The sequence below is a fragment of the Mytilus edulis genome, chromosome 10, assembly GCF_963676685.1.
Source record: "Mytilus edulis chromosome 10, xbMytEdul2.2, whole genome shotgun sequence".
In the NCBI taxonomy this organism is placed as follows: Eukaryota; Metazoa; Mollusca; class Bivalvia; order Mytilida; family Mytilidae; genus Mytilus; species Mytilus edulis.
The window spans coordinates 56,169,455-56,190,553 of record NC_092353.1 but is presented as its reverse complement, the minus strand read 5'-3'; the positions used below and the strand labels follow the sequence as shown (position 1 = coordinate 56,190,553).

General features: G+C 30.9%; 1 protein-coding gene across 6 annotated transcripts in view; it reads right to left on the bottom strand.

Annotated features, from left to right (window-relative positions):
• The window catches only part of LOC139492177 (inositol 1,4,5-triphosphate receptor associated 2-like), a 455,884-nt gene that overhangs the window by 390,714 nt on the left and 44,071 nt on the right, over positions 1-21,099 (bottom strand). For 5 of the 6 annotated variants that reach the window (XR_011656711.1, XM_071280344.1, XM_071280342.1 and 2 more), the window contains 8 exons: positions 19,902-19,942; positions 17,554-17,636; positions 16,542-16,643; positions 13,130-13,237; positions 12,641-12,722; positions 10,880-11,507; positions 8,487-8,526; positions 4,061-4,157 (listed from right to left, as the gene is read on the bottom strand). Coding sequence is in view for 5 of the 6 variants with exons in the window: in XM_071280344.1 (XP_071136445.1) it covers positions 4,061-4,157; positions 8,487-8,526; positions 10,880-11,507; positions 12,641-12,722; positions 13,130-13,237; positions 16,542-16,643; positions 17,554-17,636; positions 19,902-19,942 (1,181 nt within the window). In the remaining variant the exon portion in view is untranslated. The remainder of the gene's footprint in view (positions 1-4,060; positions 4,158-8,486; positions 8,527-10,879; positions 11,508-12,640; positions 12,723-13,129; positions 13,238-16,541; positions 16,644-17,553; positions 17,637-19,901; positions 19,943-21,099) is intronic. The other variant, XM_071280343.1, reaches the window with a different exon arrangement.

The following is a 21,099-nucleotide window of genomic DNA, read 5'->3' as shown; positions in this document are numbered from 1 at the left end:
TTATCTTTTTTATTATAAAAATGAAATTCAAGGTTGTTTTTTATTAGTCATAAGCAAACCTTGTCCTTTTACTGAATAGTCCAGCAGTAAAAAAGTTGATAATGAATCAGTTTGGCAACATACAATACACTATAAATTCAAACAAAACAGTTTTCGCTGAACTAGTACAAATTTTTGTTTAGCGTCCAGCTGTAGCCCCCATAGGTAAGGGATTATCTAAGTTATGTTGAAGACCCAGTGGTGGCCTTGGGGTGTTTTCTGCTCTTATGTTGGGTTGTTCTCTCTTTGACACATTCCCCATCTCAATTCTAAATTCTATTTTTCTTAATGTGTCAAGACATATGTATAACACTTATAACTGACAAGTATAAAAAAAAACATTGACAACCTCAAGCAATAAAACTAATCATTTCTTACACCATGGTGTCATTAATCGTATCATGTATTTATCCTAGAACTAGGTACATGCAGTTCATATCCAGCTTTAGTCAATTTTAAATGTATAAGTATCATGTATTTATCCTAGAACTAGGTACATGCAGTACATATCCAGCTTTAGTCAATTTTAACTGTATAAGTATCATGTATTTATCCTAGAACTAGGTACATGCAGTACATATCCAGCTTTAGTCAATTTTAACTGTATAAGTATCATGTATTTATCATAGAACTAGGTACACATGGTACATGCAGTACATATCCAGCTTTAGTCAATTTTAACTGTTGAAGTATCATGTATTTATCCTAGAACTAGGTACATGCAGTACATATCCAGCTTTTGTCAAATTTGACTGTATAAACTATTCTGTATAGGTAAAAAAGTTTTTTTTGAAATTTAAGGGTTAAATTATATCAATTTTGGGAGAAAAATCTTATGGAAAAAAAAGATGGAACATTATAGAAGTTTCCTGATTAAAAATGTTCCAATCTTATTGTTTTTGGCATTGGCAAAGCGAAGATAACATTCGTTGATAATGGCATTGGTAAAGTGGAATTTAACATGTTTCAAATCCAATATTACTTTAAATATACCAACTTGTGTGTAATTGTCTGAATATTTTGTTTGTTCACAAAAACTTTTAAACCTAATCAACATGTTTCACAATAAGGATCAATGCATAGATAAACTTTAATCTCAAATTTAAATCTCATTATCTTCTAAATGAGCCTACCTGCTGCAGAGAATTGCTTTAAATTCAAGTATGAAATTTGTAACTAAAATACTTTCACCTTGAACACTAATCCCTCACTTATACAACTGCAGGGCTTATGATCAAATTTGAAAATTGTTCCATGTAATTGATAGGTATAATTCTAAAAGAATGCAATTTACATTTTAAATTCCAAACTTTTGTTTGCTTTGGATCAAGATATATATACAAAAGTCTACATCTTGATTTATACATACAATCATGTATATATACATTCAATTTTCTCACTACTTACTGTTTAAATCTTTCAACTACATGTGATTAAAATAATTAGATTTTTAAAAGCCGTTATATCTCATGGTATGACTGATACGTACTATACAACACTTTAATATCTTTTTTGCAAAAAGATAGAAGTATTTTATTTTGGCTATCAACAATGAGACACTAGCCTATTAACACTGAGGTTGTTAATCTGAACCCCTCTTTGACATGATGATACCCTCAACATTTTGGTCGACTAGCTAATTTTGTTGAAAAAGGTGGGCTTCCTTTACCAATAAATTAGGGTGTCATGAGACAGCAAAGTGCGCTGAAAGTGGCATTAAACACAATCAATCAATCAATCAATAAATATTAAGTCTTAAATCATTGAATTCACAATAAAAAAAAACAGTAACTAGTTATTAGGGCCTTTCTGCAAAATTCCTAGTCATAGCTCATTACTGACCTTGAAACGTTATTTGCTGGACTAAACAAGTACAACTGTAAGAATAATTGCATTTACCTAAATATTCTCCTGATCAAAGTTTTCTAGATAATAGTCCCTCAAGAATAGATTATAAAGACACTTCTGTTGACAATAAAGCACATGTAATATCCCTTCCTGATATCAAAATACAAATGTAATTGCTTTCACTAATTAGATGCATGTGTTTTACAAATGAAGACTTGGCATACATGTAAGTAAAGCCGAATACCAGTTCAAACCAAGGTGATAATCACAAAATATCCCAGTACAATATAAGGCCAAATAAAAATATATGTGTGGTTCCAGTAACCCTACCGTCCCTACTTTTTCGGCTTAGAAATAGCCTATCCTACAGATTTTATTGTCATTTTTCATTAAGCACTGTTAAAGTCAGAATGTTTCTCCCATAGACTCAATGTAAAAAAAAAAAACATAAAATAAAAAAATAAAAAATCCCTACCTACCTTCCCTAACTTTTTTTCAGATGTAACTGGAACCAACATATTTTTTTATTTGGCCCAATTACAAACAATATTGTCAGTGTTACTTTTTCCTTTAATTAGGATTGGAGGTGCATTCTATTTTTTGGGGGATTTGCTATCTAATATTATGTGTAAAATTAAATTTGAAATATTTGCCTTGAATAGAGGAATGATTTAATACTTGAAGAAACCAGAACTATGATAAATCTCTCAAAAAGATAGCTCAAAGCAATTTCTACTATCTCACTTTTAACTTGCTAGTCTGAAATTATAGGCACATCCTCAGATACTATTAAAGTGTTTAACATCTGTGTAAAGTTTCACCAATACACATCTATCATGTTAGGAGTTTCCTTTACAAAGCAAAAACAGAAAAACAGACAGACAGACACCTACAGGGTGATTTCTGTATTCCCTTCAAAAATTGACCTAGAGAGTTCAACATTGTTATTTTCAGGCCTTATCAAAATGAAATTTTAATTTAATTACTTTACTATTAATTATCAAATATTGATTTCAATGACAAGTAATTTTGACAAGATGACTATAAATTATTAATAGATTAATCATATCTATTTATTTATAATGTAAACATCCTCGTCTCTGACTAAATATATAAAGTTAGTACAGAAGTATGGTAAGATGGTTAGGCAAACCAACACTGCTTATGATAATTATGGCTAATTTAGGGTCATTTCAGGTTTTGACCTTAAGTATTTAAATGAAATAAATGTAGATATTATGGTCCACAAACCTGTAAGAGGTAAATCTCAGTTATATGCCTGAGGCTTAAGATAATAAATATGGTTTCCTCTTTACTTCCTCCTATTACATAAACATGGGTAATTGATTTTACACTTTAAAGTTATTTAATATTTTAAAGATTACAAAATGTGTCAATCATTCAAATTTGACATGAGTTGTTTCAACACCTTTAAATGGAGATTTTAGAAATTCTATAAGAAAAAAGATATAATATTGATTGATTGAAAACAAAAATTTCACAATCTATTTATTTTCCTCCTAATCAGCAGTGCATCTGTAGAACATTCAAAATGTCTTTCCAGGATTGCACAAACATTATATCTGGTGAAATATGCATGACGGTGTGCAGGAACTTTCATACCTGACATTTTGTACAACTATAACATCCTAGTATTTTCTCCTTTTGAATTTTACCCCCCCCCTTTTTCTCTCCCCTCAATTAGCAGTGCATCTGCAGTAGATGCCAAATGCCTTTCCAGGATTCCATCTACATTCTCATGCACTGTATCTGGAGAAATATACCCTACAGTGTGCAGGACAGTTCAATACTTAATTCTTCCTTTGATATGGTGTACAACTATAGGTACCATGCTACGATTTTCGCATTCACAATTTATTCACCCTTTTTTCAATCAGCATTTCAACTGTAGTACAATAGTTTAAATGACTTTCTAGGATTCCATTATTCTCATAATATCTAGAGAAATATTCACTACAGTGTGCTAGGCCTTTCAATACTTATTTATCCACTGACGTTTAGTACCACTTTCAATACTAACTTATCCACTGACGTTTAGTACCACTATCAATACTAACTTATCCATTGACGTTTAGTACCACTATCAACAAATCAATCAAACTAATAAAATCATATCACATTTAATTAGTAGAAACAAATAAAGCTAACTTACCTTGATTTTCAATACACAGATCTGGTTCCCTTATCACAGTATCTGGTACCCTAACCTCCTCCTCCTCTTTACTATAGGAGATACTATCAACCGACTGCTACAAGAAAAGGATCAGTCATAAATTTATCACACAATAAATATATTCCCAATAAACAACTTGAACTTCTAAAGTATCTAACATCAAAGGGTGCAGATGAAATAAGAGGTACTTCATTTATCCTTTACAATTTTTGTGGCTGATTCACTTTTTAAAACAGATCGACAAGAGAAATTACCTACACTATTGAATAAATTACATGTATTTTCTCCACAATTTTGCTCAGAGCAGATTTTATAAGTTTAAGTCTGACATATAATTTGCTTTACAATTCTTGCTATAGGCTAAGAGTTTTATACACTTCACAACTTGAAATTGCAAATTTAATTTTGATTTTCTTAAGATAACAAATGTGACCATCTTTAATTTCTATAATATGAGGAAATTACAACAGTTAGGTAATATACATGTATTTACAAAATGTCATAAGTGTAACTTGAAGGAGTTAATATTACTGTTATTATTGGCAAATATACAAACTAGCATGTGGCAATTAAATAAAAAGGAAATCACAATTGTTATTGTTTTCCTTTTCATCACATTAACAAACCTACAAACAAGAGGTCCCATTGCCCCTACATATTTTGGCTGCTTATTTACTTCATAAATATCAAATAAAAGTTTATTCATAACAAATTTGTTTCCAATCACAAAATATTCTTTCTTATTTCATATTAAAATTGAATTATCTTAACTGTTAACAAACAAAACATACAATAAAAATACAAAAAAAATAAAGAAAATCACTTATCATCATGATCATAAGAAACACGATTAAAAAAAAAATTAAAAAAATCATTTTTTTCTTGAATATATATTCCTTTTATTAATCACAACCATGTTTTTCTTGAATATAAATTCCTTTTATTAATCACAACCATTTTTTTCTTGAATATATATTACTTTTATCAATCACAATCATTTTGCATTTTTTAATTTGCATAATTTTCAATGCAGTTTAAATCAAATTCATTAATAATTAACTTCTTCCTTATGAGGTCAATGTCTTACTTCAATATATATGATCTTAGGCCAACTAAAATTAATTAGTAGATTTTCATCCAAATTTTTGTAAAAAATGGGGCGGGTGGGAGGATTTTATCTTTTAAATTTAATTTCATATGAAACCTTCTTGTCACGTGTTATTCGATCATATATGCAAGTGTAATAATAAGCTTATATCATGTAAATACATCCATTAGATATCGTGTATAAGACAATAACAATCAAAACCAAGGAGTAACCAAAGACTCATAAAACCAAAAGACATTTGCACCATCAGTTACAAATAATAAGTAGGAAACAACACAAACTCCACTAAAAACCAGGAATGAAATCAGGTGCTCCGGAAAGGTTTAAGTATTTCCTGTACCGTATACGGCACCCGTCATGTTATTTTTTTGTTCAGTTCGGTAATGATGGAAGGTTGTTATGACTGAGGAAGAATATCACTGAGATATGATTTCTGACACACTTTTGTCATAATGGCCAATCAGCTCATGATGGCAACTATACAATTGAGTAATGATCTTAATTTGATGATTCATAGCCCTGTCTTAGCAACTTTTGAGAAAGCAGTATTCTTCGTTCAACAAAATCAGCGTACATGTACTTTGAGCTAGCTCTAGAGTAACGTATTAATATTGAGACACATTTACTCCATATGCTGGTGCCGCTTTTTCAAATTCGTATTCAAGTATATATCTCTGATTGGCCACCACTGTTCTACATGTAATTGCCGCTTTAGAAACCTATTTTATAGTAAACAGCAGAAATGTGAGGAAATGCTCTCTTCAGTTGGACTACCTACATGAAATATTATTTTGCTTTCTAAGCTATGTTTTGTTGTCCGAATAAAATGAAGCAAATTCATTGGTATGCAACACTGTGACGAGTACGATAAGTACAGAATGAAATGAAAACTCAAACAGTGTTGAAATAATAGGGTTGGTCTTTAATATGCAAGATGCAAATATAATTACAATGTAGAACAGAGTTGTTAAATGACTCTATCGTGGGTATTGGGACAGAGGATGTTTGCTGTTTTTTTTTGTTGCAAAAAAACGAAAGGCATGGATAAATTTATTTCTAAGAGCTTGCTGTAAATTAATAAATTAAAAATGCGTATGTTTGTCGATTTTCTGAACTCAATATACGGTCATTAATCTAAAAAGTTCATGCTTGTGTCAATTTCTTTATTCCAGTCAAATGTGTTCCACGATTCTGACGCTTTTGGGTTTCCTTCACAGTCCAAATTTCTTGACACAAAGTCATTGTATAAATAAAATAAATTCAAGGTGTTTTACTCGCAAAAATTTGTCATTTGTGACATAGTGTACGGCGATTTGCGTTCTTTGACACAGCGAATATTTCACGCCCTTCTCATAATCAATCTTTTAATTTATTCTCGGTAAATGATGTTGACATCATAGATCAGCAGAATATATCGACTTAATCATCCAGTTAGAATACTCTAAGAAATACGAAAACCGAAATTTTAAAACAGGAAGTTTTACACGAAACGAAATATCGACGGTTACCGGTAACGGAAATGAACAAAATCCGGAAATCGTAATTTTTTCAAAAATAAAAAAAATCGGGGCGGGAAGATTTCAGAGGGGCGGGCGGGGATGAAAATCTATCAATTAATTTTAATTGGCCTTATAGTAAGAAAATATTTTTCTTCCTTTTATAAAATAAAATTCCCATTACAAGTCCTATCAACATTTTTCAGAAACATAAATAAAGACTTTTAACAAATTATAGCTTAATAACTAGGGCCATTAAATCAGGGAGAACTTTGATATTATGTCCATTACTGGATTTTTTACTTTTAAGGAATCTGTCTTTCTTTTTAATTGATTTGCAGTTTTTTTTATCTATACCAAGGCAGTTAGGAGGAAAATAAACTAAAGGCTCCAAGAAGAAGAATCAGGCAATGTAGAAGAATTTCAAAACATGGTGGGAAAAAACCTGCCAACCAGCCAACCTATCTATCCTATTTTGAAGTTAATGTTATCCTCAGTTAGAAATGGTAGTCTATCCAGTGCACACACAGAAAATTTGTTAGCTAGCAATCAGAAGCTATTTATGCGCTTAAAAATTGTAAAATATTTGCGGTTAATAAAAATTTTGCAAATAAAATTGAAATAGCTGCCATTAAAAATCTATTAGGTCCACTTTGAAAAGAATCTTTAATGTCATGCTCATTTTTTATTTGAGGCCTGAAAATTGTCAATAATAATCTACAAATATACATTTAGGGTCATAAAGTAATCTACCATCCAAGGTCTAAGGCCTCATTGGCAATGGTGCAGCATCTCTTCATTTTCATAGAGAGCATGGTATGAAGTAATCATTTCTTTAAGGTGGTACCTAACACTACAGGGAGATAACTCTGTAAAGTCAGCTAAACGTTTTAAGTACGTTGTGTTGTAAAAGGAATATTAAGCTTCTCAATGATCAAAATTGGTGGTTGTCAAATTGCTATATAACCAGTGTTATATTTCTGACAAAACAGTTGGTTCAAATTTTTTTAAATTTTTATATTTTTGTTAAAGTGTCAAAGTAAAATAAGTATTTTATGAAAATTAAAAGAGCCAAATTAATTTTAGTGAAAGTGTTGGGTACCACCTTAAGTTTTAATGGAAACTGAATGAGTATTTTTGTATGTACCCCAATGACTATAAAATCATCATAACTAAACTTGACCATTAATTTTTGCAGTAAGAACACATTAGTATTTAAGAAGCATTGGTCTAGTAGAGTATGAGAACACAGAAGCAAGATTAAGTCCCATTTTCCAATATATCAAGGACCATAACTCCTGAACAGTAAAGGTAAATATCATGAATATAGAACTTGATCTCCATTTTGTCATCAATATTTCCAATGGTATTTCAACTGATTGGGCGGAGCGTAGGTTTTAATTTGCATAAGGACAGTTTATTTGAAGATGTGTGTGATAAGGATGATTGCCGTTATAATTATTACTGATTTTGAATCACCTATCAGTGTCATCAAAGGAATTTACAAAAGAATGACTGGACACTTCATTAATGAGTTTATCCTAAAACACCTTTCTATAGATGGACTGGTTTATTATGAGCGAACCCGATAAACTCCGCCCAGTCAAGTGAAATAAATCGAGTAATAGTAACATAATAAATTTGAAAACCATTAGTAGAAGGGTTCATAAGCTATCACAAAATAACTGTTGGCAGCCACCCCTGTATTTCATTAATCTAAAAACTGTTCTTTTTTCTTTGGAAAACCGAGTTAAAAAGGATAAAAAAAATGGACTGAAGCAGATAAAAAAAAACAACATACCTTTGAGGAAGGTTCTTCTTCATTGTAGGAATCTTCATCTCTGAAAGAAAGAAAACAAAATGTCCTTATTCATCACTCCAGAATATAAAGCATATTTGATAATATTTTCCAAAACATAGTCAAATATTATGATAAATTAAAGACACCCTTTACAATTCAATCAAATATATAAAGTTATTCCAGTTTTGAGATAAACAATGGAATAAGTAATAGTCCTTTATTGTCATCTAAAAATCTGAAGCACTCTGAGTAATATTGAAAAAGTATTTAATCAACAATTTTCTAAAGAATTTAAAATTGCATGCTTTTATTGAAAATGCTTTTCACTTTATTTATATAAAGGTCAGCTGTTGGTCTAAGTCTTAAAATATAAAATTATCACTTTCTTCATACATATACATCAGGAACACTTCAAGTCAAAACTACGAAAGTTTGAGGACCAACAGATACCATACTTCAACCCTTTCCTCCATAATGACGCCTTTTGACGTCTGTGTAGTACCCCATTTGTAACGCTGTGACTATGAAATGTCTGCATCAGACTTAATAAAATTTGTATCTATATATGAAAAGGATATTCATAAGAATATCTGACTTAAATTTATTTGATGATTTTTTTATTTTTTTTTGCAATGCATTAATACTTTAAAGCATGTTTTCAGCATTTGATTGAAAAATCCTATGCAAATCAAGTATGCAAAAAAATAATTTCCATTGAGGAAAGGGTTAAATAATTTCTAGATTTATCAATGAAAGATTAAAGAAAATGTAACACTTAATGCCCACCTTGCCTTGTGACAGGGGCATCCAAAAACCCCAAAAACAACAACAAACCAACACTTTATGCATTTGATGTGTCCAAGGTGCATTCAAATACTTAAATTGTATTTAACCACTAAATCTTAAAAAATCATTGATCAAGTACAAGGGGACATAACTGTAGCAGAAACCTCATACCCACAAGCAATGCAAATTTGTATATCAAAATGACATTTACATTCAACTTAAAACTAATTCATTAATTGGGCAAACAACGGGAGGGACCAAAGGGAATAAGCTATGCCTTTACATTTATTGGAGAAGTTGCTTTTAGTGGAGAACAATTTAAAAATTTCTAAGTTGAAATGACAAAAATCTAAAAGTTCATTGGACAGTAATTAACATGCACATCTGAGTACTGTGGGTTCATTATTATTCATTGGATACCAATTTTTTGTGGATTTTTTTAGTACAGACAAACCACGAAATCAAATGTTCAACTAATAACACATTTTCAATAGGCTTGTATGCAGACTTTGGAAAAACCACTAAATCAAATATCCAGAAACATGTAAGTTATCTTTAATCCACGAAAATTGGTACTAATGAAAATAAATGAATCCACAATATTAGTATCAAACAGTTTAATGAGCGATATGTATATATGATAGACTATACAGAAGAAGTTGGGATGACATGCCAGTGATTTTGTTTGCCACAAATTACAGCCAAAATTCGGCTTTTTCCCCTAGAGAAAATTCCCAATTACTAAAAAAAATGGCTTAAAATTCCTCCCAAAAAGTTTTACGTTTTCCCCAAACAGTGATGGCATTGGAAGTAATTTTTGTAAATATCGTATTCATGTTATTATTTTATTATTATAAAGCACTTTTGAGATCCGGTTTTCTGATCAGAATCATCATGGTGTTTGTAACACATGTGGGTTTCAATGCATTAAGTACCATCATTTGTTCTGTTTCTTTCCCTTCTCCGAAAAGTACCTTTCAGGTTGAAAATGTCTGACAACCAAAATATACATGAAAAAACAGTACAAAAAAGACAGCATAGGTCAGCAAAAAATCGAAGATGTGTTTAGAATAAAATATACAAATTTCCCAATTTCATTAAAAAATATGCATTTTTCCCAATAAAAAACGGTAGAGGTAGTTTTGAAAAAAGACAACAATACCACTGCATGCTTGGTGCCAGACAGGCCTGAAGTTCTAAGTTTAATTAGGAATTACTCATAAAAACAACCTGAATAGACAGAATGCACATCTGCATATAAGGATCTAATAATATACTAAATTTCATGCTGATAGGATGAACCATGAAAGAGAAGCTGGGATGATAAGGTTGGTTCTCATATTCGTAAAAAATGTCTATGGTGAAAGGGGTATAATTCTAGATTAACTTGACTATGAACAAAATCCTTCAATTGGTAATGGTGGCATATCATAACTTATTTAACTAAGTTTGATTTAATCAAATAAAGGATACAAAATTTAGTTTTGACTGACAGGTTGATTTTATAAACTCCCATCTCCCCCCTCCCCCCCCCCCAAAAAAAACCCCAACAAATTTAAGACACTTTATACTATAAACATACATATATATGTGTAGATATCAGTTACCTGAAAACATCCTGTCTAAGGGGCTGGAATGGATAGGACAAGTGTGAAAAGCTGTAACTTGAGTACGAAACATCTTCATCGAAAACCACCATGTTATCTTTCCAACAATAATCCTCTACTCCTTTGTTGCGTGTGTCGATATTATCACCAAGATAAACGTCGTCCCCCATTATAGTACATCCACTACTTAGCCGACGTTGTGGTTGTGCCGCCACATCACAATCAGATTTACTTTCGATCAAATCAAAGGCGGATTCTGAATCTGTTGATCCAATCACAACATCAGTTTTATACGATTCCTTAGAATCGTCAATTGCGGCTTGGTAACTAAGCCTTCTCAAGCTACAAGTCATGGAATCTTCCAACGAAACAAAACTGTCCTCGTTTTCATTAATATCAATGTTTGTATCACTTTCAGAACGACAATCAAATTCTAAAATGCCATCAGTGCTGGAGTTTTGAGAAAGAAGACGATTCCTAACAACAGTATTTTCAGTGCTTACTGAGCTACAATCGTTCATGTCATTCAAGTTCTCTCTACTAGATTGTTCTTTGTTTAAACTAAGGCTATCAGTTAATATTTGAGGTAATGGTCTGTTTCCATTGAAAAAATCTATTGTTAGTGCCTCTGAAAGATAGGTTAGTACAATTGTCAATGATTTCCAAATTAAAGAAACCTTTGAGAGCATGCTCACATACCCCACGCCCCACATTGTCACTGGACAAACAAAATCTCACCAGATTCCTAAGTTCAAATATGCACATTAACATATTATGTCCTCAGTAACGACAAAGTTTCATGAAATTCTGTTGTGTGATTTCAGAGGAGTTGTGATTACAAACTGTTGCAGTAGTATATTTAGGCCAAAATTCTAAGTTCAAAGGGGCACAACTCCTAGGAAAACAATTGAATCATAATTTCCGATTGTTATGCACATCTTCGTTGTATGTCCTTATCATTTACACAATTTCATGAAATTCTACTGAGTGGTTTCAGAGGAATTGCTATGACAAGACCAAGACTGATGGACAAACTGATGGAAGGACCAAAAACATTATACCTGACGCAATAAATTGGGTGGGGTATAATTATTTCAATATACTGGTATAGTGAGGGGTTCTAAAATGCTGAATTGCTGACATTGTGATAGTGGCTCCTTTTTAATGGATGAGTTGGCATTTTGTAAGGGGTTCTCAGTTATTTAGTATGTCTATTTGGGAGAATAAGAATAATTGATTGTTGGTTCCTAAATGTCCAGTGGCAAATGTTAACTTTGTTTGAAACTTATTTAAATCCTTAAATCAAGTTTAATAGGGAACTATGCAATAAGATTTATAGGTTAAGGATGATTTAGATTTTGACATATTGTATAGTGTGTCTTTTTATGTTGTGATGTTACACCATTATTTAGGGTAAGGGTGAAGGTTGGTACCTATTAAAACATTTAAACCTGCTGCATTTGTTTGCACCTGTCCTAAGTCAGGAACCTGATGTTCAGAAGTTGTCGTTTGTAGATGTGGTTTATAAGTGTTTCTCGTTTCTTATATAGAATAAACCATTGGTTTTTCCTTTTAAATGTTTTTTTCTTTGTTTTTTCCTTTTAAATGTTTTTTTCTTTTACAAATTGTGAGTTGGATGGAGAGCTGTCTCATTAGCACTCATACCACATCTTCTTATATATATATTGAAGGTTTTAAACTTAATATTAATGATGACTGCAATATCAATGTATACATGGAGTTATTGCATAACTTTCTTACCTACGAGTGGAGAGCTTGCAGAACTACCGGTCCCAAAACAGCTACATTTGCGTAAAGATGATTCTTTTTTCTTGGACTTGTTCTAAAAAATACAACATTCCAATCTTGTTTGAGATCAAATAAAATGATTTTTTGACATACTGTCATTTATTTTTGTTATCTTCCAAGGGATAAAGCAATAATTTTCAAAGAATGAACCCAAAACAAAACATCTTTCCAGAATAAGCAGGTTAAACAGATGGCATGATTTAAGTGTTAAGAAACACTCAATAAAATTTCATAACAATTCTGATGGACGATGGTTAAAAGCCTTGTGAATTGTCTTTTAACCATAATTATCTTTTAACCATATTATACTGGAAAAATTGCACCCAGTGTTTCATGGTTCTGACCAAACCCCTTTATGCATTACTCTTCATCTAAATGAAGTGTGATAAACAGAGATAGAGAAAACCAACTAAAGATTTTTTGTTTATTCTTTCATATTACCAGCTCAAATGTTGACTTTGTCAGATGAAGGTCAGATTTCAGGGCCAGAATTTCATTAAATATCCTCCTCTTGATTGTATCTGCTGAATCATTCATCTCGTTCTCAAACTGAAAAATAAAGAATGCAACTTTGTTATCCTTTCACAATACAGAATTTTGTTCAGTAATTTTTTTTTTTAAACTATCCAGAAATGAGTGCTCTAATAACCCATATATTTCTATATAATATGTCGGGGATTTTTTTTTTTTTCATTTCTTGCCGATAAATATCTGTATATAATTGAATAGATTTGATGAAAATCAAACAAATAGTTTCTACAATAGTAATTTAATATAAACTGAATATTGCAAAGTAAAATGACACTGAAAAAAACCCTGTTCTGTTAAGTATGTATTCAGGTTGCACTTTAATAAACAAATATGTATGTAATGTTGTTTGAACCCTCTTTTAACAATCTATAGTTTTTCCATTTTAAACTTTTTATTTATTTTGGAGTTATTTCCAATTTCTTATGATTTTGAACTATTCTGTGAATTAGCTTAGATCAATACTGTTTATCAACTGTTTCAAAAGCAAATTCTAAAATATTGTTGTTTAAATACAATGATTGTTTCAATAAAATTTAAATTCAAAAGAGCCAACAAAGAAATCTTCAAAGTGAACAGCATCTTCAAAGGATTGGCAAAATTATCAACCTAAATGGAATCTCTGAATACATAATTTTTCCAACTATTTTTAAGTCAAAATAAGAATTAGTCATATGGACCATAATTTGCTATTGGGCTCCGTTTCCTATAACTATAGAAAAGTAATAAAATGTGAATTACTGTAAGAAAAGTTGTAACTACATCTAAAGATGCCATTATTTTTATCAACATACAAGTGTATGCTACTCTTCCCTAGAAAAAAAATTGAAATTAACAAATTTCAAAAATTATACGACCGTATTTGTGTGTCGTTTCTCGCGTTACTTTTCGCGTCCGAAGTGCATAACGCTGACTAATTTATAGATAATCGTCACCGGCAAATTCGTAATTTTTGCTTTAAAATAACAAAGAACATCGACCAATAAGAATAGTGAGAAGAAAATGCCAAGAACTATAAGTATTTCTGAAGCAGGTGTAAGAACACTGTCGTTATTTTGGTTTCCCATTTCGTAACGCACATTTTAGATGGTTTAATCTGCTTTGTTGCAAAAGAATTCTTTGAAACAATATGCAAATACGAACTCTCGCGAGATGTTCAAACAGGTAAATCAGAGATGATTTACATTCTTGTTTTGTTCTTCCTCAATAATTAAGTTAGAAAATGACGTTATCGTTATGCGTTACATTTCACACGAAACAGAAGTCCATTTATGTATTAAAATTGTTTTTGTCGTTAAGTTCTAATCATTTCCGGTCATACGTGAAACATGTGACTAACATGTGATCACGCCCTTACAGCCGGATATACGAAATACTAGGTCTAAACATTGTATTTGTTTCCAACGGGATGTAAGCAAAGATAATCTGTAGGCTTGTTTCGTCTTGTTTAAAAAAGGAAAATACAATTTTCAAAGAGATTGCGCCGGGGGTCTATTATTTTTCCTATGTGCATAATGTTACATACGATCTTGTGTGAAAATAAATGCCCAATGACTTGACAAAATCGATTTCAGATTTGACCGACGTTTTAACACACTTCGTTTCCCAATAACGATGTAAAGGGTCCTTGGAAAATTCAATCGAAATTACGTCTCCTATCATGGTGCCGATGTTCGTTGGATTGATTTAGCTTCAGCAGTAAATATTACTGGATATTTTAGGTGAATAAAGATAATTTAATAAAAAATACATGTTAATGTACCGTTACACTTGGAATGTACAAAGTTGGTATCTTTGTCACAATTTTTAATTAATTTTTTTTATTCATGTTCTGCAAACACTTATCAGAAACCCAATAAACTTGTCAAAGGAAAAGTAAACTTTTACCATGCATGACTTGAAAGGAAGTACTTTATTGATTTTAGCCCACTAAAGTAGGTTAAAATGTGGAAACCATGTAGATGGTGTACAGGTCACAAATATCACATGGTGCCTATTTCAAAGATTTTAATTCCAAGTTAAAAGTTTTTTTCTTTACTGGATTTAAAGAATTTTACATTGCCAATGATTTGGAATAAATTTTATATAACTGGAATTACAAAACCAAATATAAATATATTTTTTTGGCCAAAACATCAAGGTACAACGATTATGGTATCCTGTATCAATGAAGAAAATATGGAAAATTCTGAATAAATTGTACTAATTGTTTTCAAAACAAGCACATATTTAGGAGTTTTATAATACTGTTACATTTAAGATGGATTTTAAGAAAAAGTATACTGTTCAGATTATTTTAAGCAGATTTTGCAATAAAATAAAACTAAAAAAATGCTTTCGGTTTCTTATGGTTTCCTGTCACGTTTAAAAAAAACTTTAATATAACATTGAAAATAGATTTTAAATATTAACATGAAGCAAGTAACACTGGTAATGGTGTTTATTTATGCCTTTTGAATTATATTGTGCAAAATAAAGAAAAGAAAGATTGGTTTCCTGTTTGGTTTCCTGTCACGTAAACGGTGAATCAAAATGTATTAATTTTTTCTCAAAAAACTCAATTGTTCCATTCATACTATTCTAACACCATCACAACCCACAAAATAAAAGTTAAAATTTTAGAACTTATAAAAAAGGATACAAAAAGAAACCAAAGGCCGAATACCAAATTATGGTCCATATATGTTAGCGAGAAATATAATTCAATGAATCCACCAATGGAATTAATAGAATAACAAGAATGTGTCCATAGTACATGGATGCCCCACTTGCACTATCATTTTCTATGTTCAGTTGACCATGAAATTGGGGTCAAAACTCTAATTTGGCATGATTTTTGCAAATAAGAAAGATCATATCATAGGGAACATGTGTACTAAGTTTCAAGTTGATTGGACTTCAACTTTATCAAAAACTACCTTAACCAAAAACTTTAACCTTAAACTTGCACAATCATTTTCTATGTTCAGTGGACAGTGAAATTCGGGTAAAAACTCTAATTTGGCATTAAAATTAGAAAGATCATATCATAGGGCACATGTGTACTAAGTTTTCAGTTGATTGGACTTCAACTTCATCAAAAACAACCTTGATCAAAAACTTTAACCTTAAACGGGACGAACGGTCGAACAAATAGACTGACAGATGAACGGACGAACAGACCAGAAAACAAAAAGCCCCTCTTCTATCGTAGGTGGGGCATAAAAAAGTAAAATCACAAAAACACTGAACTCTGAGGGAAATTCAAAACTGAAAGTCCCCTAATCAAATATATATCAAATATTTCAAACTAATAACAATCAATTGGTAATATAAAGCCACCTACACTGATTTCATCCTGACATTCATTCTCTATATCTTTTTGAACGATTCTCCATATCTCCTTTAAATCCATTTGTCTGGAAAGTTTATTGGAATACAGATTTTCCTGTAATATAAGATATACAGTAAGCAAATTGTTTTGTCAAATTGGAGGGAAACAATTCACTGAAACATAAAAACATGATTTTTCCCTATACATTTTGATATACAAAGGCAATAAGGATGCATATGGTACAAACAACATTAAAATGTGTAATACATCATAAATAAACTCCAATTTTTTTTTTTATACAAAAGTTCAAAATAAAATAAATCCCTTCCAATTAAGGTGGTAACCAACACTTTCACTAAAATTAATGTGGCTCGTTAAATTTTATAAAATTTTGTCAAAGTATTTACTTTTACCTTTTAACAAAAATATAAAAATTTCAAAAAGTTTTAACCAACTGTTTTGTCAGAAAAATTACACTGGTTATATAGCAGTTTGACAAACACCTATTTTGATCATTGAGAAGCTTAATATTCCTTTTACAACACAACGTAATTAAAACGTTGAACTGACTTTACAGAGTTATCTCCCTGTAGTGTTAGGTACCACCTTAAGAAAGTTTTTTTTACATGTATAATGTAAGCCATCAGTAAAAGTCTTATAAAATTTAATTATTTTTTAATAGTTTTTGAGATCTTAAACTTTTTGAATTATAAAGCTATGAAAAGTCAGGAGAAACATTTTCCTGCCAAAATTTCAATGGCTAATATCTAGAAAACAATCACATTGACCTATATATTTTTTTTGCTCTTTTTGGTTCCTTTTATCAATATATACTAGTGTTTTGAAAAGTTATTTATTTTGAAACTGAGAAGCAAACTCCCTTAAGTTTTTCCTGGGTTTTTTTCTGTTTTATTTTAGAACAATCTGGTTCCTTATGAATATGAGGACATAAAAATAGGGAAAAGTATTTTAATGTCTATATCCTGTATTTTAACCTATTTAATAAACCATTTTTTACACTAACCTCTAATTCATAGGATCGTAGCTTTTCTATTTCCACATCTTTTTCGCTCTTCCTCATATCATCCTGTAGGCAGTTTATTTGACCTATCAGAAAACATAATGAATATTAGTGATCAATTTAAGGGGGTAGACCTTGGTTCAGGGAGATAACTCAATAAATCAGTAATGCGTTTGTAAAAGTCAAGTTTCATCAATGTTTTTTAAGCATTTACCTGAAACAGAGTGGAAATAATCTATGTTATCTAGAAGCTTAGAATATATTTATGAAAGTGGTTGACACAAACATACTGATGATTTTATGAGTTATCTCCCTTAACCTAGGTCTACCTCCTTAATGTAAACTATTAATGAAAAGACAAAAGGTCTGCCTCAGCCAAACTATTTCCAATTAAAATTTCCATTAAGAGTAAATATTCATTCCTTTTGAAGGGTATCAAAAGCGGCATTTTATGTTTTCGCAGTTTGGCACTACATTTCCGCATTTGTATAGTACTCTTTTCTGCATTGTTTTTACATTGATTTAGTTAAAGCTTATTTACGTTTCTGCATTTTAATGTTTAATATATGACTCTTCCATTTGCCAGGTAAACATGTTGCCCCCTGCTCAACAAAGGGGAGGTAGAAGTAGGATAAGTCTTTATGATTAAAATGAAACCATCAACTTAAAATTATAATAAACTATTATCACAGAGATATGTTTCGCCTTTTTATAATTTTGATATGTTGGAATCAAAATAGTAATACTTTAACACAAGTTATGCAAATATTGAGTAACATGGCTCAACAATCTCCATGTAAATAAGATGTGCCAATGATAATATAACTGCATACCAAATACCATTGACTTATTATAAGTCATTCCCCAACCTAAATACAAACATTAACTTGTAAACTATGAAAAAGTTTCAGTCAATGAACCATGAAGAGGGGGTGGGGCTAAATAATCTCCATGGAAACAATACTTGCAGATGCCAATAAATATGAATACCAAATATCATTGACTTAACATTAGCAGTTCATATTAAACTGAACTTATCACAAACTAATACATGTAAACTAAGATAAGTTTCAAAGTCATTAGACTGTGACTGAGGGACGAGGCCAAATATTCTCCATGGAAATGAGATGTGCCAATGCTTATACAACTGAATACCAATTAACATTAGCCTTCCACTAATGGTTCCCCTTTAAATGACCTAACCACAAACTAAGACTGATAACTTTGAAAAAGTTTCAAAGTCAATAGACCATGACTGAAGGGGCAAGGCCAAATAATCTCCATGGAAATCAGATGTGCCAATGCTTATAAACTGCATACCAAATATCATTGACCTACCACTTGTGGTTCCACATAAACTGACCTAATCACAAACTAATACAAGAATAAGCAAAAGTTTCAAAGTCAAAGACTATGACTGAAGGGGCAGGGTCAAATAATCTCCATGGAAATGAGATGTGCCAATGATTATTCAACTGCATACCAAATATAATTGACCTAACACTTGTGGTTCACCATAAAATAGACCTAATCACAAACTAAACACTGTTGATGCCATCCCTTCCGTTGACGCCGGAAACAGCATACCTAGGTCTTGCTTTTTGACTCCGTCAGGGAGAGACAAAAATCAAACATGGTTGTATATCAATTAAAAGCAAATGTTCAACACTCGTAATCTCTTCTCTACCATACTAGACACTGTTCAGAAACGAATTCAATTCGTTTGCGGTCATTTTTACGAAGTGGTTCTATTGCTGATAAAAGACCGAAAAAAAAAGTCTTATATATCATTATAACCATTTTTCTACAGGTGAAATACAGGTTAAAATGCGGAAAGGTGGTATTTTTTTATTTCGGAAAAGTAATGTACAAAAATGTGGAAACATGAAATTGTTTTTTTGCTAAAAATGCGGAAACGTAATACGCCCATCAAAAGTAATAAAACTTACAAGTGTGAAACTATAAACCTTATTAAAGAACTACATTAAGAAAGATAGGGGACACAAAACTGTATTATAGTTGCTAACATTCACGTCATTTGGTCTCAGGTGGATAAATGTCTCATTGGCAATCATACAACATCTCTTTACTTTATATTCACTCAGTAATGAACTGGAAATAGCAATTTTTTTAGATGTGCTCATATTTTTGGATAATCAATTAAAAAGGTTATTTTTTTCACAATCAGGAAATTTTCTCTACCACGTAAAAATACAAAATACACAAGGCTTAAAATGTATTTTTTTCAAAAAATATTCTCAGTGAAGCTTGAATCAGTAAAGTGGAAATTCCAAATCAGTAACCAAGTATAAGGCAAACTCATTTATCAGATGTCAGGAAAAAATACAAACCTTCAGATTTGGCACATTTATCAAACAACTCCATGTTAGTTCTGAAAGACAAAAATACAAGCTTTAATAATACAGTATAGCAATTTTAACTGATAATATATAACTGGTTTAAGGATGTACTAGGATCACAGTTTGGGAATTTGTGTCTGAAAGTCTGAGTAAGCCACTTACTTCCATTTTTTGAAATTCAAATATCTCGAAAAGGAGCTCTATAACATATCAATAATTTTTAGATTATTTTGTTCAATGTTTGCTTTTTTTAAATTTGAAATTTTTAACTGAAATTTGAGTATGTATGCATTACTAGAAAAATAACTTTTTTAAATATCACTTTAAAATTATGTCAGTGCTTAACAAAATACATGAAAAATTAAAAAAAAAATATAAATACATGTAGTAGTTCATTCAAAATATGAACTGCACACAAGTGAGCCAAAAAAATTAACAACTGTTGGCTAGATGATTGTTTTTACCACTAAACTGTATTATGGCTGAAGTGTAGAAAAAAATCATCATTTAAAAATATCTCTAAAAAAAAATAATATATCGATACGCTTATAAGAAAATATAAACACTTACTGGTGTTTTTGCTTTACCACATTGAAACCTTGTTTTGAGGTACATCCACCCATTATATATAAATGTTCAAAATAGTATTAAATTCTAAATACAAGAAACAAAGTCCACATTTGTCATAGAAAAACACAACAATGTCGCTACAATACTTTGAATGACTTAAGTATAAGGATGGAACTGCTCATATCACAATTTGACACAGAGAATGACACGTTATGTTAAAAAATGGTGATAAATCAATCCTAGCCTTCTTCTTATTGCCAAAGGAATAAAAATCTTCGTATAAGAATAGGATTATTGATATAGACTTGATCTATGTCGAGTAACTTTCTATGAAAAAAAAAAGACCAATTCTCCACAGACGAATTCTGTTTGAAATTGTGAGATGAAATGCAATAAAATGTTTGCTGATCATGACAGTCTATTGACAAATTTGTTCCATTTAACCATATTAATGTTGCTTTCCAGAATGGTGCTTATATTCATAACACTTATAAGGAGAATATTCCTTAAGAACTGTTCAATCATGAAATTACAGAAGCTTTATGAGTCTTTGTGGTTTTAGTATTAGCAATAAAAAGATTAAAGTGATGACTACAATGAGGACTGTTAATATAAAAAA